Source organism: Aristolochia californica, unplaced genomic scaffold (assembly GCF_029961685.1).
Source record: "Aristolochia californica isolate CCGP_79_NKW_82.1479 unplaced genomic scaffold, dmAriCali1.0.hap1 SCAF_3, whole genome shotgun sequence".
NCBI lineage: Eukaryota > Viridiplantae > Streptophyta > Magnoliopsida > Piperales > Aristolochiaceae > Aristolochia > Aristolochia californica.
In genome coordinates, this window is record NW_027181992.1 from 3,591,117 (window position 1) to 3,604,397 (window position 13,281).

Here is a 13,281-nt window from a genome sequence, read left to right on the forward strand (position 1 = left end):
ATTTTTTATAACATGGAGATGATGTTTCGCTTCATCCCCAACATCCAAATGACATGAAGTTTGGCGCTCCACTAATAACGTAAACTGATGAACGGCATAATGCGGTTGATCTTCATCTTCGGCTTCAAGTTGACTAACTCCCCCTGTGTAGAATGAATTCCACTTCTTTTGAAACATATCAATTTATTCACTCAGGCAAAAAATGGGGAATCCAAATTGGGACCTTTCTTTTTCCGAATCATTCACATTAAGCACGCGGGACATGCATTTCTCTCCCCCCTCCCCCCCGCTTTCGCCCTTCGTCCCCCAAATTTTCAGTCTCCCTCTCGGTGTATCGTCGGAGCGTTGCCTCCGTCGCCATTGCCCGCTAATGCGCTGTGAGGAAGACGATGGTTTAATTTTGTCCTAAGTTAGGAAAAATTAAACTATCGTCATAAAAATAATAATTTAGATTTTTTATTTATAAAAAATTTATTTTTATTTATTCAATATATTATTTTTATAATTATTATATTAAATTAATGATTTAATAGTCTTAATTAAAATTTTGTTAAAACAAATTTTTGATAAATTGTTTTGGTTTAATTATCTCATTGCTATAATTAATTAAACCAATGGTTTTAAATTTTGTGACAAAATATTATTAATTAATAATATATAAAAATATATATTATGTTATTTATAAAATAATATATTTATTTTTTTATTACTGCATTAAATTAGTGGTTTTTAATGTTAAAATATATCTTATGTTATTAAAAATAATTTATTTATTTATTATATTCTCTTATGTTATTTTTTACTCTTTTTTTTTTTAATAAATTATTCTAGTCACACATAATTATTATATTAATTTATAATAAACTATAATCATTAAGTAATATAATATAGTTTTTCATTAATTAGGATATTAATATATTTTAATACTGCATGTTAAATCACTTATAAGTGTAGTAACCATGTTTATTTTGGTTAATTATATATTTAGGTATATTTGTCATTTAAGTATATTACAAAATGTTATTCATTCTCTTGTTTATATCATAATTTTCATTTGGGGGCACTAACACTATAATATGTTTTCCAGTACACTTGAACTCGTCAACACTAATACCCAAGGATGAGTTGAAGTTGAATTTGAATCAATTCATTTAAGATGAATTAAATTATTCACTTTATTTCAAGTTCATTGTGGACTAACCTCTCTTTAGTGTACCATAATGGGAAAGAAAAAGTGAATTTAAATTCACTCTCACTTACCTAAAATCTTTAGTGCGCTCACATGAGGGATAGTCAAAGTGAATGAATTGGTTCATTGACTTTCACTCACTATAGTGTAAAACGAGTAAAAGTGAAATCTGAGGGCGAAACTAGTTAATTCACTTTCACTCCTCACATACACTCTATGTATCATCCTCCCTCTCAAAAGATCCCTGCTTCCTAACCCTCCTCTCTCCCTCGATTTCCCTCTTTTGACTTCTCTATCTCTCACCGCCCCCTCCCTCAATTTCCCTCTCGACTTCTTTGTCTTTCACCACCTCTCACTCTCGGGCTTCTCCCCCCCCCCCCTCTCCGTCGATTTCCCTCTTAGCTTATTTCTCTCACTGCCCCCCTTTTGAATTTAGATAATGTAGATATTTATTTATAAATTATAAAACAATCATATTTGTTTAGATATTTTATTTTTAATTTGTTATAATTAATTATATTAATAGTTTATTTTAATTCATAATTATTTTATTAATTTACATTATACTCAAAATCTATCTTAGGTTATTAACAAAAAATACCATTATTTATTTATTTATTTATTATATTTATTATTAATAATACTATGGTAAATTACTAATTTAAGAGTGATAATTAAAATATTGCTAAAGTAAGAATTTGATCAAGTATCTCGACAATATAAAAGTAAACATTTTTTAAAGTAATATATTGTATAATTATTTAATTTAATATTTAATTTTAACTTGTAATTATTGTATTAAATTAGGCAAAACTATAATCTATCTTAATTTATTAATAAAATAAATTATTTAAATATTTATTATATTAATACATTTAATGTTATATTAAATTCCTAAGGGAGGGTTAGTCCACGATGAACTTGAATTGAAGTGAATAATTGAATTGAACTTAAATGAATTGATTCAACTTTAACTCATCCTTGGGTGTTAGGGTAGACGAGTTCAAGTGCACTAGAAAACAGATTTCAGTGTTAGTGCCCCTAAATGAAAAGTATGATATAAACAAGAGAATGAGTAATATTTTATAATATACTTAAATATAACATATACCTAAATAGATAATTAACCAAAATAAACATGGTTACTACACTTATAAGTGATTTAATGTGTAGTATTAAAATATGTTAATATCCTAATTAACGAAAAATTCTATTATATTACTTAATGATTATAGTTTATTATAAATCAATACAATACTTACGTGTGACTAGAATAAATCATTAAAATTTAATAAAAAAATTAAAAAATAACATAAGCGCATATAATAAATAAATAAATTATTTTGTAATAACATAAGAAATAAGAGTGATAATTAATATATATCGTAAAAATCACAATTTGATTAAGTATCTAGATATTATAAAAGTAACCATGTTTGTTTAGATATATTATAAAAATAACTTATTCTCTTGTTTCCACTAAGTTTTTCATTTTGGGCTCTAACACAAGAAAGTACTTTCTAGTACACTTTCCATGGAGCACACTGATACAAACTTTCCATTTCACTTTCACTAGTTTGTACCGTGACCCCGTTCATATCAAAAGACTAAACTAATATTATTAAACCTAAACCTGACCAATTATTTGAACAAGGCTCAATTGGACCTAATCCCTTTCCTCGTTTGGTGAGGGCAAATTGTAGAGAATTGGTTCGGATTTGAAAGGAAACTATTACTCTACATGGGTTTGCTACGTCGCCGAACCCAACCTGAAGGGTGAAGGGGGAAAATTCTGGGGCTGTTAGGACTCCTAACTTAGGGGTGACTTGTCGAACCCAACCTTTTACCGCAGTTCTTCTAAAACTTCGTTTCCTTCTTCTCCACCGCCCGGGCAGAGAAGTGGAGGCGAAAATCCCAGAGGGATCAGAACGAGAAGCACAAAGAAGTGAAAAGTTTTGGTTGTAATGGCGACAGCCGATGTTGAAGCGGTTGATTTCGAACCGGAAGAGGATGATTTGATGGACGAGGAAGGTGGTATGGATGTGGAAACCTCGCCGCGTGCACCTCTTCCGAAGCTCAAATCGGCTATCACTGGCGGCTCCTCCTCATTTCCTGGTGGAGATTTTTCCGCTCCAAAAAAGACCAAGGGAAGGGGATTCCGCGAAGAAGCCGACACCGAGCGCAACAACCGCTTGACGGCCAAGGAATTCGAGTCTCTAGATTCTGACGGCGGGCCTGGGGCGCAAAGATGTAAGTGTTTATTTACCCTCTGAAGTTCTTTTCCTATCGTCATTGTTTTTAGAGCTGCGTATTCGTTGTTGGAATTTGCCATTTCGAGTTGTTAGGGTTTTTGACTTTTATGTAGTAAGTACAAAAAAGTGGATTTGTTAGAGTTCATGTCCGTGTTGCTACTCCATCAGCCAAACATCTTCTTGATTAGGCGAACTACAGAGATATGAATCGTCTTTTTAGTATACATGAAAAGTTGAAGAAGCTGAATTCGCTATAATTACGATCCCGTTTATGTCTATATTGATCAGGCATCTGTTTCGTCCTGGTAGATTAAAGGGATACAACTATGTATATGAGGTTTGTGGTTGGTTTGGTTCCTCATGGTACGCAGTGGTCTATTCTCTATTAGGCGCACAGCTTTTCTGTAGAATAAAAGAGTTCCCTTCGTTGCTTTAATCTGACACATAATGTTCAGCAAAGACCTGGAAAGGTGAAAGCCTGAAACTAGCTGCAAGTCTTAAACATAATGATTCTGAATTAGAGCTTGAGTTGATGTTAGATACTAAAGAATGCCCAGGTATGATAAAACATAGCACCTATGTGTGCAATAGAGATTATGACTTCGTAATTCCAATATCACTCCTGTATTCTCCAGGAAAACACTGAGATTTTGTAGGTTACCTGTTTAGATATTCTTGCTGCAAAATCATTTTTGTCAATTTATTTAAAGACCATTGCCTGATCTGCTATACAGTTATGCTACAATCTTGAGACTCTTTGCTCGTCTACAATAGTAATGAAGGTCCCGGCAACTAGCTTTTGGAAGACATCTTGTATGTTCAGTAGAAGTATTAGGGAAGTAGGAAAGATATTTTGCTTGGGTTTGTTGAATCCTGGGCGAATTTCTAATTCTCAACTTCTTATTTGTGTGTATGTAAACAAGAAAGACATGCAAAAGGTGGTTTTAAGCTCTCAGGTTTTATATGCAATTCCCAAGATGAGATGACCAAAAGCCTGAAGTTGTTCAAATGTGGTAAAGCCATTGATTGATGGAGACATAACATGTGACAACCTTAAAATGTACAAGAAGATCTGTGGTCACTATCAAAACATTTTTGTTTGATTCCGACTTGAGAAAGCAAGTATCCTGTTTGACTGTGAAATGTTATGGTGTTTGAGTTATTCTGCGGAAGAATTCCTTAGTGATTAATTTGGGAAGAGAGGAAATGATAGATGCAGTTTTGAACTAAAATGGATGGAATGCTGAAGCCAACTATGAGTTGCAACTATTATTATAGTGTTAGTTACCTCTATACCCTTGAAAATAGCATAATTGATTACATTTTGTTAGCTTTAAAATAATGCCTATATCCCTTGTAGTATCATAAAAATTACCAACATACCTTTAGAATTAAATATTTCAGTTAAATTTAGCATGTAAAGCTATAAATATCCTACAATAATGGCATTGTGCCTCATCTTTCTTGTGTGCTTATGTATTGTTCGATGGGGCCCTGTACGAGTGGGACCAGCTTAATATGGGCTCATAAAAAATGATGTGGCTCATTTATGTTGGTCCTAATACCACAGCTTATGTGAGCTACATTAAGCTCTTGTATGCACATGTGTAAAAGAGAATTTTATTTCTAGGAAGGTATTTTTTTTTATATATATTAAACTTTTAATGAGCTGATGATATTTAGCGGTAGGGATATAGAGGCACTTTGGTGGTGTTACAGGGATATGTAGGCATTGATTTAAGATACAGGGGTGTATAGTTGGTCTTGTTGGTATCAATAGGATTGATTCTGGTTCTCATTAAAAAGGACAGAAATTGGATAATGTGAAATGAGGAGAAGATGCATGTATTTGAATTTTGATGCATGGAAAGGGAGATGCTTTAGAAGCAAGCTTTGAGTCTTTGTCTGTTTATGAGAGGAGAGAGGGTTCCAAGTTTAACGATGGCAAAAAATTTCAGAAGAATTATCATTGTGGAATAAAAGTGCAGACTGTTGCCCCTTGAATCGCTTGTGTAGTGGACTCTGAGTAGGCAGTTCTATAAATCTGTGAAAGATCTGAACTGGATGGATCACAATACAGTGTCCTGGATCAGCACCTGGCTGTGCATCCAGACTAGGAGGGTCATTATATCTGAGGAGATTTTTAGAAGTATGATCCAACAAGCCCAACTGTTCCCGTTTTATGTTTATCCTTTTACTCTTATAAGTTTTACCTGTTTTTTTTTCTTTCTGTTAAATCTTTGCGACATGCCCACATACATATGCACATTCTATGTTTTGGATACTCAAGTTTTAGATGTATGTCTATAAGGATTAGTCTTTAAAGATTTTTATGCTCAAATTTAGGCGGAGTAGTGGTCATGTAAAGTATACATGGAGTTCAAGAAAAAGTCATTGCAGGCTTTCTTGGTGTCTGCACTCCAACAGGAGCACATATGAATTAAATGATTTGACTCTATTCCTAGTTTGATATCATCTTCAAGAAACTTAACCTGTTGTTTATTATCCAAAAAGAAACTTAACCTGTTGTTTGCTACATTATGTCAGCTATCGAAGGATGGATAATATTGGTTACTGGAGTACATGAAGAAGCACAAGAAGATGACTTGCATAATGTTTTTGGAGAGTTTGGGGAGGTTAAGAGTTTGCATTTGAATCTTGATCGCCGCACTGGATATGTGAAGGTAAGGGAACAGTTGTTCTTTGGTCTTTTTGTTTTCTATCTTCCATTTTTAATAGCATGATCAGTTTACTTCTTGTTTTCATACCCTTCCTTGCATACATGCATGAAACATGAACTTGCATATTTGAGTGTGGGATGGAGGTGAAATTGCCTCCAGGAAATCACCATTAAAGTACATAATGAATCTTATTTGATGTTTGAAAGTTCTTTTTATGGATGATTAGAAATACTTGATGATGCGGGACAAGGCGCGAATTTGTTATTGACGTATGTGATGCCGATTAGCTGTTGGATTAGAAAGGAAAAGGGAGAGAAAATAGAGAAGAAAAAAGAAGAATTGAGAAGAATAATTTAGAAGAAGAAGAAGAATAGAGCAGAAAGAAAAAGGGGAAGAAGAAGAAGAAGAAGAAAGGGGAGGAGAGAGGGAGAGACCAGAAACAGGGATTTTATTAATTCATCTTCAAAACTATTTCTCAACATCCTGTTACAAGTGAGAAGTGAGATGTCACTTGTTTCTTTACTGATCAAATCCAGTAATATCAGGAAAGATAAATTTAAAATAAAATAAAATAAAAAAATTATAAAAATAATTTCAACCATAATTGGTGTGTCCACTAGGGCCCAATGGGCATACTGGTGTCCCCACTACTTGATTTGTCTTTTATTTTGGGTTAAGGGCAGGGGTCACATAATTGGTTATGTGTAATAATTCAGTTGGCAAGCATGTTGTGTTAAAAAAAAGAAAAGAAAAAGAAGTGGATGGAGGCTTTGGTTCAGTGGCTGCATGGAGGCTTTCTGGTGTGAGGTCTTCGATTAAAGTCTCACTAGCGTGTGGGGTGTAGTGTGCGTGGGTATAATATTCAGGAAAAATGAAAAAGTAAAGTTGTAAAATTGAGGATCATGTTTAGTAAGTTTAATTTTTAAATTTGAAGCTAGGTATATATGTTAATTTTTTTTCTCTTTGCTCAAGTAAAGAATCTCTTTCATTTTTTTATTTCCCTTATAAGTTTGGATGGTCGCGTGCATTGCTGTTCTTAAGTTTCCTTATTTTGGTGATTGCACTTTTTTTTTTTTGCTAAGGTGAATGAGATTTTATTGAGTGAGAGAAGAAATACAAGCAGGGGAGACAAAAAAGAACATCAATTACATGAACTAAAAGAAAACAGCAAAAAAAAATTGAGAGATACTAGATGTAGAGATAAAATAACAGTGATAGATGACCATTTCAGAGAGGAGGAGTCCTCATAAAAATGATCAGCAGATATGATAGTTGACCAAAGAGTGTGTCCCTGTAATAGCTAGAAATTAAGTCTTATAAAAAAAATTTCTCCAAGGAGGGTCAGCCCCCTTGTTACACCAACTAATCACAACAGAAGAGTCCCCTCAGAGGATTAGTGGAGAGCTGAATCTTTCAACAATAATCGTATGCCATGAAGAAGAGCTTCAGTTTTGGCATGGAGAGAGTTACCCCAACCAATAGGGCTGGCATAAGTGAGAGATATCTTTTTGAACTTTTTGAAGACAAACAAAGTTACCAAGTTATGTATATAAGTTAATGTTTTGCAGGTTAAAAAGGGAAATAAACATAACCTAGACCCAAGGTTCTTGATTCTGTCAAGAAGATTATGTAATGAGCTTTTATTTCACTGTCAAATCCTTGTTTCTCATTGATTCACTTGGTTTGTTAATTTGTTTCTCATTTCTACTAACCTTCTTCGACTGTATTCTTTACCTGTATTTTTGGCTAAGGTAATTGCATAATGCAGATTTCTGGTGCGTGTTTGCACTGCGAACACTTGCCAGACAAACGTTTTTTAGGCTGTTTCTGAATACGGTTACAGAGCTGCATAACATGGATCTGGCAACTGTCTGGTTCTCTTTCTTACATGAAATTCATTAGACTAGACTTGTTATGACTGCTTCTGTTGCTGTTTTTGGCCAATTAGTCAGGCTGTGACATGTATTTGCCAATCAACTTCTGGGCCAGACAGCAAGGAGTATTCTGAACTGCTTGATTCACTTGAGTCTGTCTCCAGATCTTTTGATTTTGTGTTGCTGATTTAACAAGAAAATATAAACTGAAATATGTTGAAGCACCCATTGTTTATTTCCTGGTTTCTTTTTTATGCACAGAGTGGTATGCTGATTCAAATATACAAAATTGGCTTGGTTTGCTTGCTGAAATTGGAAAAAATCAGTCTTTTGTCTGCATATCATGGATTGCTAGATGGTAGAAGTGCTATTTTATTATAAATAATTAACAGCTGTGTCTTCAAGTCTAAAATCTATGATTTAGTAAATGTCGCTCTTCACTGCACTTACATTTTACTAGTCTAACACAGTGTTAGAGTTCTGCTACTGATATTACAATGATCCAGCTAGATGCAGTGTGGTTAGTTTACACATGTCGTATGTTGAGTGAAACTATTATTTGGTTGTTTTTCCAATATTTATTTATAAATATATACTTTCTGAGCCTCTGAAGTCTGAGGCTAGATACAGAAAATGTTTAGTTTATTTGGCTGTCAAATGTTTTTTTTTTTGAGAGGGGCGTGGTGTGATTCGAACTCGTGACCTGACGTACCTAATGTAAACAGAATACCACTAGACGAAACGGCCTTAGGTAATTTGGCTGTCAAATGTTGACTGTTGGCAAGTGAAACTTGACCTTTATGATAATATTTTGGGTCCTATGTTACCCTGCTGGGATGTTTCTTGCTTTGGGTACTTGTGTTATGACTTCAACATCCATAATTTACTCAGGAAACCATACTGCTTAAGATATAACCAGCTAAAAGTTAAAACTCTAATGCATGAAGAGCCATGTGGATCTCTTACTGCTTAACTGAGGCAAAATGCTTCTTGTGTTTATGATGTTATAGAACTTCCTGGTCTTGTTTACTATGTGACTTGTTTGTTGGTGTCAGGGGTATGCACTTGTTGAATATGAAAACTTCAAGGAAGCTCAGGCAGCAATAAATGAAATGAATGGCAAGGAACTCATGATTCAAACAGTGCATGTTGATTGGGCTTTCAGCAATGGGCCATTCAAGCGCAGGAACATTAGGAGAAGGTATATTTTATGGATTTTTTTTCTATTAAATTCTGGAGGGACATTTTTAATCCCTCAAAAAGAATCCAGTTTGATGTGTCGTGCATGTCTTGAAGACTAGCTGTCCACTTCCTGATATCTGAAAATTCCATTGATCAAATTTCATTTCAACTAAGCCCTTGAAATGATTAGTTCTTTACCACTTGTTCTTGAGCAGTCTTTATTAGTTCCATTTATTAAATTACTATATTACCTAGAGTTATCTTATTAGAGTATCTGAAAAATCCGTATCTAAAATTTTCATGTTCAGAAAACCTATTAACCTATAAATGCTCTTCATATGGAGGAATTTTTAGGTATGTTGTTTAAACTATCAAAATCTAAATAGTCTTACAAATAAGTAAACAAAATACAAAAAATTATACTTGATCACATAGTATGATTTTTTTCTCATTTCAAGTCATCTTTTTATCATAATTTATACACAAAATTTTGTAGAAGTCATTATAAATGGAAATAACAAATAGTGGAAGTATAGAAGGAAGTGAGAGAGATACATATTTATTCTGATTAGTCCATCTTTGTAAGATTTGGTTCAATATAGAAGTTTTATGGATGAGCCTTTTGGATATTTTAACAAAATTATGTGATGTATTTGAATTATTTACCACATTTTGTTTACAGATTTTAAGGAGGGGTGTGAGAAATAGATATTTCATTTTGTGAGTTCAACTGAAATGAATAATTTGTTGGTGAATTTTGTAGATATGCATAAAATTCTATTGAGGTATTCTGTGGATGTTATATCCCTTTGGCATATTGTTTGGCATCTTTTAAAGTCCACATCCAGTTCAAAATTTTCAATTCCCAGTGCAGTTACTGATGGTTCTGGGGAGACATGATTGTTATCATGCTAAGCTTTTTTTTTTTTTTAAACGGATTCTGCAGGTCCCCAAGGGGTCACCGTTCAAGAAGCCCTAGGAGGAGATACTGAAGCCAGTATGAACGTGTAACTGAACATGGAACCTGAGTGAGGTTTTGAACTTTGAACGCTTATCTTGTTTTCTACATGCACATTGGGTTGCTATTGGTGGCGGATTGGGTGGTATTGAGGCTATATTGTCACAAATCTGGCTTGTTGTTTTCTCTAATTTATCGGCAGCTCTCTGTATCCTAGGTGATATGAAGATATTGCCAGAGGTTATGCTTAATATGAATTTGATTTTGTTTTCGTCAAATGATCTCAGTAGGTTGTTGAAGATTTGAGTATTACCTTCTTACATGAAATGGTTTCTTCTGTCTGGAAATATATCTTAAAACCGTTCTAATCACCTGGTCTGGTACTGGAGCTGCAGTGGAGTAAACATTCCATAACGGCGTTCATTACTCGATGCTTTGAAAAGAACCTGCTTCTGATCTAATGCTTTCTCGGAAGTTTTCGTTTTCTTTCCCATTTAGCAGTCGGGGAAATGGTTCCGTTTATTTATCAATATTATGTAAGGCGCAGTTATACTACAAAGTAAGAAACACCACCAGTATCTCAGCTTATTTTGAAACATTAAAAGAGAAGGCTAGGCCACAAGTGTTTTTACCGAATTTTTTCTTTCTCAAAGTCGAATCCTTTAATAAAAAGAAAATTTTCAATTGAAATTCGTTATTTCTTTTCAAAATTCTAAAGAACTGTTTAATGTATATGATTTTATTAATCGGAGTCGGAAAAATCTGTCCCCGACTCTTATGTCTCGTCTTTTAAGATAATTTTTAATGTAACCCCGGCCACTGGACGAGGTAAAATTTTATTTTAGCGTCTAAATTAAGAGAAGTAACAACTGTACTGGTGTCCGTAGTGCTAACAAGTGAGATGTCACTCGTTTCTTTGAACGGCCACCAGAAATGTCAAGTGCATGGAATTGGGAAGTGCCCGCTACGAGAAAGACAAACAATGAACAACCACTGTAACCGATTTTGACGTTTGCCCGCAAGCAGATTAAAGCTGCTCGGACTCTGAAATGACTGAACCATCTTGAGACAGCTGCCAGCACCCGCCAGCTCCCCCGAGATCGTTTCTGTTTCTCCTGGATTGTTGCAGTGCTTTTTCTTTCTGAAAACAGGTAATTAATTAACATCAGTGTAGAACTTTCAGTCACATTACCTGATCGCCCTTTTGCCCATAGTTGCGTTTTCTCTGAATCGGTATACCCTCTTGAGCGTTGGTTTATTCTTCTGTTCATGGTTTTGATGCGTAATTAGGGGATAGTTGTTTATCTCGGAAAAGGGAAATTCTTGTCTTGGCCTTTTGTTTTAGTTTTTTTTTGACGATGGTTAGGGTTTCTCTGTTTTCCCACAGTAGAAGAGTTATGTTTTGCAGTTCTCTGTTTCATTTACTCGTTATTTTACTGTTCAAACATAAAGATATAGCCTTAATCCTTTGGCACCTGCTATATGGATATCCCGACTGGTGATTTTTGTACGCATTTGTTGTGTTGCAATGATTGGAATTGACTATAAATCACGTCAAGATTTGGGTTTCCACTGGTTTTCTACTTGTGTGTGAATTTTCTTCTCGGAGACTTGCAAGTCTGGATGTTGTTTAGCGTCTGTAATTTCTTTTACTTCTTTTTGAATGTATATTTTGAGTTTATTGTGGAGTTGGGGCCTAATCCGTTTGCAGATTTTTATATATAATTTCCATGTTAGCTAACCTAACTAGCTATAATCTCAGTTGCTTGTTGGATCGGCGATTGCGTTCAGAAAGTTCATTTCCTTGTACTTCTGTTTGTAAGTGCTCAATGATCGGCTAAGGCACCCGATGCTAATAATGGAGGAAGGAGAAGAAGAGCTTTCAGAACAATTTGTGATATCTAGTTCTCATTTTCATGAACCGCCGACTGGCAATCTCCTCGATGAGCTTTTGAAGACAACTCGAACCTGTACTCATACTCACACCTGCAACCCTCCAGGCCCCTCTGCTGCACATACCCACACTTGCTACCATACGCATACCCAAGTCATTCCAAATGGAGAAGAAAATGGATCAAACAGTAAACAACACTCACTTTCAAAGTCTAGAAAGCCTTTGGGAAACAGGGAAGCAGTTCGTAAATACAGAGAAAAGAAGAAAGCCCACACAGCTTATTTGGAAGAGGAAGTTAAGAAACTCCATCTCCTGAATCAGCAATTGTTAAGAAAATTACAAGGGCAAGCTTTACTTGAAGCTGAGGTAATGAGACTTAGGACCCTTTTGCTAGATTTGAGAGGAAAAATTGATAGTGAATTGGGTGTTTTTCCATTTCAAAAGCAATGCAACTCTCCTGGTCTCAAGGAAGGAGGTTGTGGTGTTGCTTGTGAGACTGATAGTCCATGCCTACATCAAAATATTGGTTCTTCTCTTGAGGGGGTTGGTGGAAATGAGAAGATTTCTGGCTGGGAAGGAACCTGTGAACCACCTATTGTGAGTTGCCGGGCTAATTTAAATAGTGATATGGGTGGAGTAATGGAAAATAATGAAACCCATCTTGATCATTTTGATGTCAAACGTCCTTGATGTTGTAGGAGGCTTGGTTTCTTCCTCTCCTCAAAGCTGAAATTGAGAAAGAATTGTAAGCTCTTTGTTTTTGACATTGGAGGGGAATGCACATAGCTGATTACTTCATCTCTTGTTCATGGAGACTGTTTAGTTACCACAGTCTGTCTCGGTGCTCGGCAGTTCTGGCTACTGAAACAGCTGGTTGATTCAGAATGGGATAAATCTGAGTGGAGCCTCTGTTACAATATTTTAGCTGCATCACCTTCAAAATACAGAAAAAGCCAGAACGTTATTTGCTCTCAAGATGTCTTTTTCGAAGATGTTATTGCTTTTTTTCTTTGTACAGCATATCCCATACTAGCTTAATTGGATTTCTAGGCTCATACTCAACCTCAAAAGTATGAAGAGATGGGTATAAGATGATTGTATATAGGAGTGATCCTGAAACTGAATTAGATTGGTTTAAATAATTGCTTTGAGGCCTATGGACTGAAGCGTGTAAAATACTGAAGCTGTAGATATTGAAATATTAATGTTAGAATTCCTTGGAGAATTAAGCCAGGAACCAACACATTGCTG

General features: G+C 34.9%; 2 protein-coding genes across 2 annotated transcripts; both read left to right on the forward strand.

Moving 5' to 3' along the window:
• The first annotated feature begins 3,009 nt into the window (after nt 1-3,009).
• Nucleotides 3,010-10,407, forward strand: LOC137959303 (RNA-binding protein Y14-like). The gene is made up of 4 exons (XM_068806707.1): nt 3,010-3,439; nt 5,989-6,125; nt 9,052-9,197; nt 10,125-10,407. The coding sequence occupies exons 1-4, from the start codon at nt 3,154-3,156 to the stop codon at nt 10,168-10,170; spliced, it is 615 nt and encodes a 204-aa protein (XP_068662808.1). The 5' UTR covers nt 3,010-3,153; the 3' UTR covers nt 10,171-10,407.
• Nucleotides 10,408-11,138: 731 nt separating this feature from the next.
• Nucleotides 11,139-13,267, forward strand: LOC137960384 (basic leucine zipper 19-like). The gene is made up of 2 exons (XM_068807994.1): nt 11,139-11,287; nt 11,899-13,267. The coding sequence occupies exon 2, from the start codon at nt 11,986-11,988 to the stop codon at nt 12,718-12,720; it is 735 nt and encodes a 244-aa protein (XP_068664095.1). The 5' UTR covers nt 11,139-11,287; nt 11,899-11,985; the 3' UTR covers nt 12,721-13,267.
• Nucleotides 13,268-13,281: the final 14 nt, after the last annotated feature.

Excerpts from the sequence above, each read along its gene's own strand:
- LOC137960384 (XM_068807994.1), top strand. The coding sequence starts at position 11,986 with ATGCTAATAATGGAGGAAGGAGAAGAAGAGCTTTCAGAACAATTTGTG.
- LOC137959303 (XM_068806707.1), top strand. The coding sequence starts at position 3,154 with ATGGCGACAGCCGATGTTGAAGCGGTTGATTTCGAACCGGAAGAGGAT. Across the intron at positions 3,440-5,988 it reads CGGGCCTGGGGCGCAAAGAT|CTATCGAAGGATGGATAATA; the intron begins GTAAGTGTTTAT and ends ACATTATGTCAG. Across the intron at positions 9,198-10,124 it reads CGCAGGAACATTAGGAGAAG|GTCCCCAAGGGGTCACCGTT; the intron begins GTATATTTTATG and ends CGGATTCTGCAG.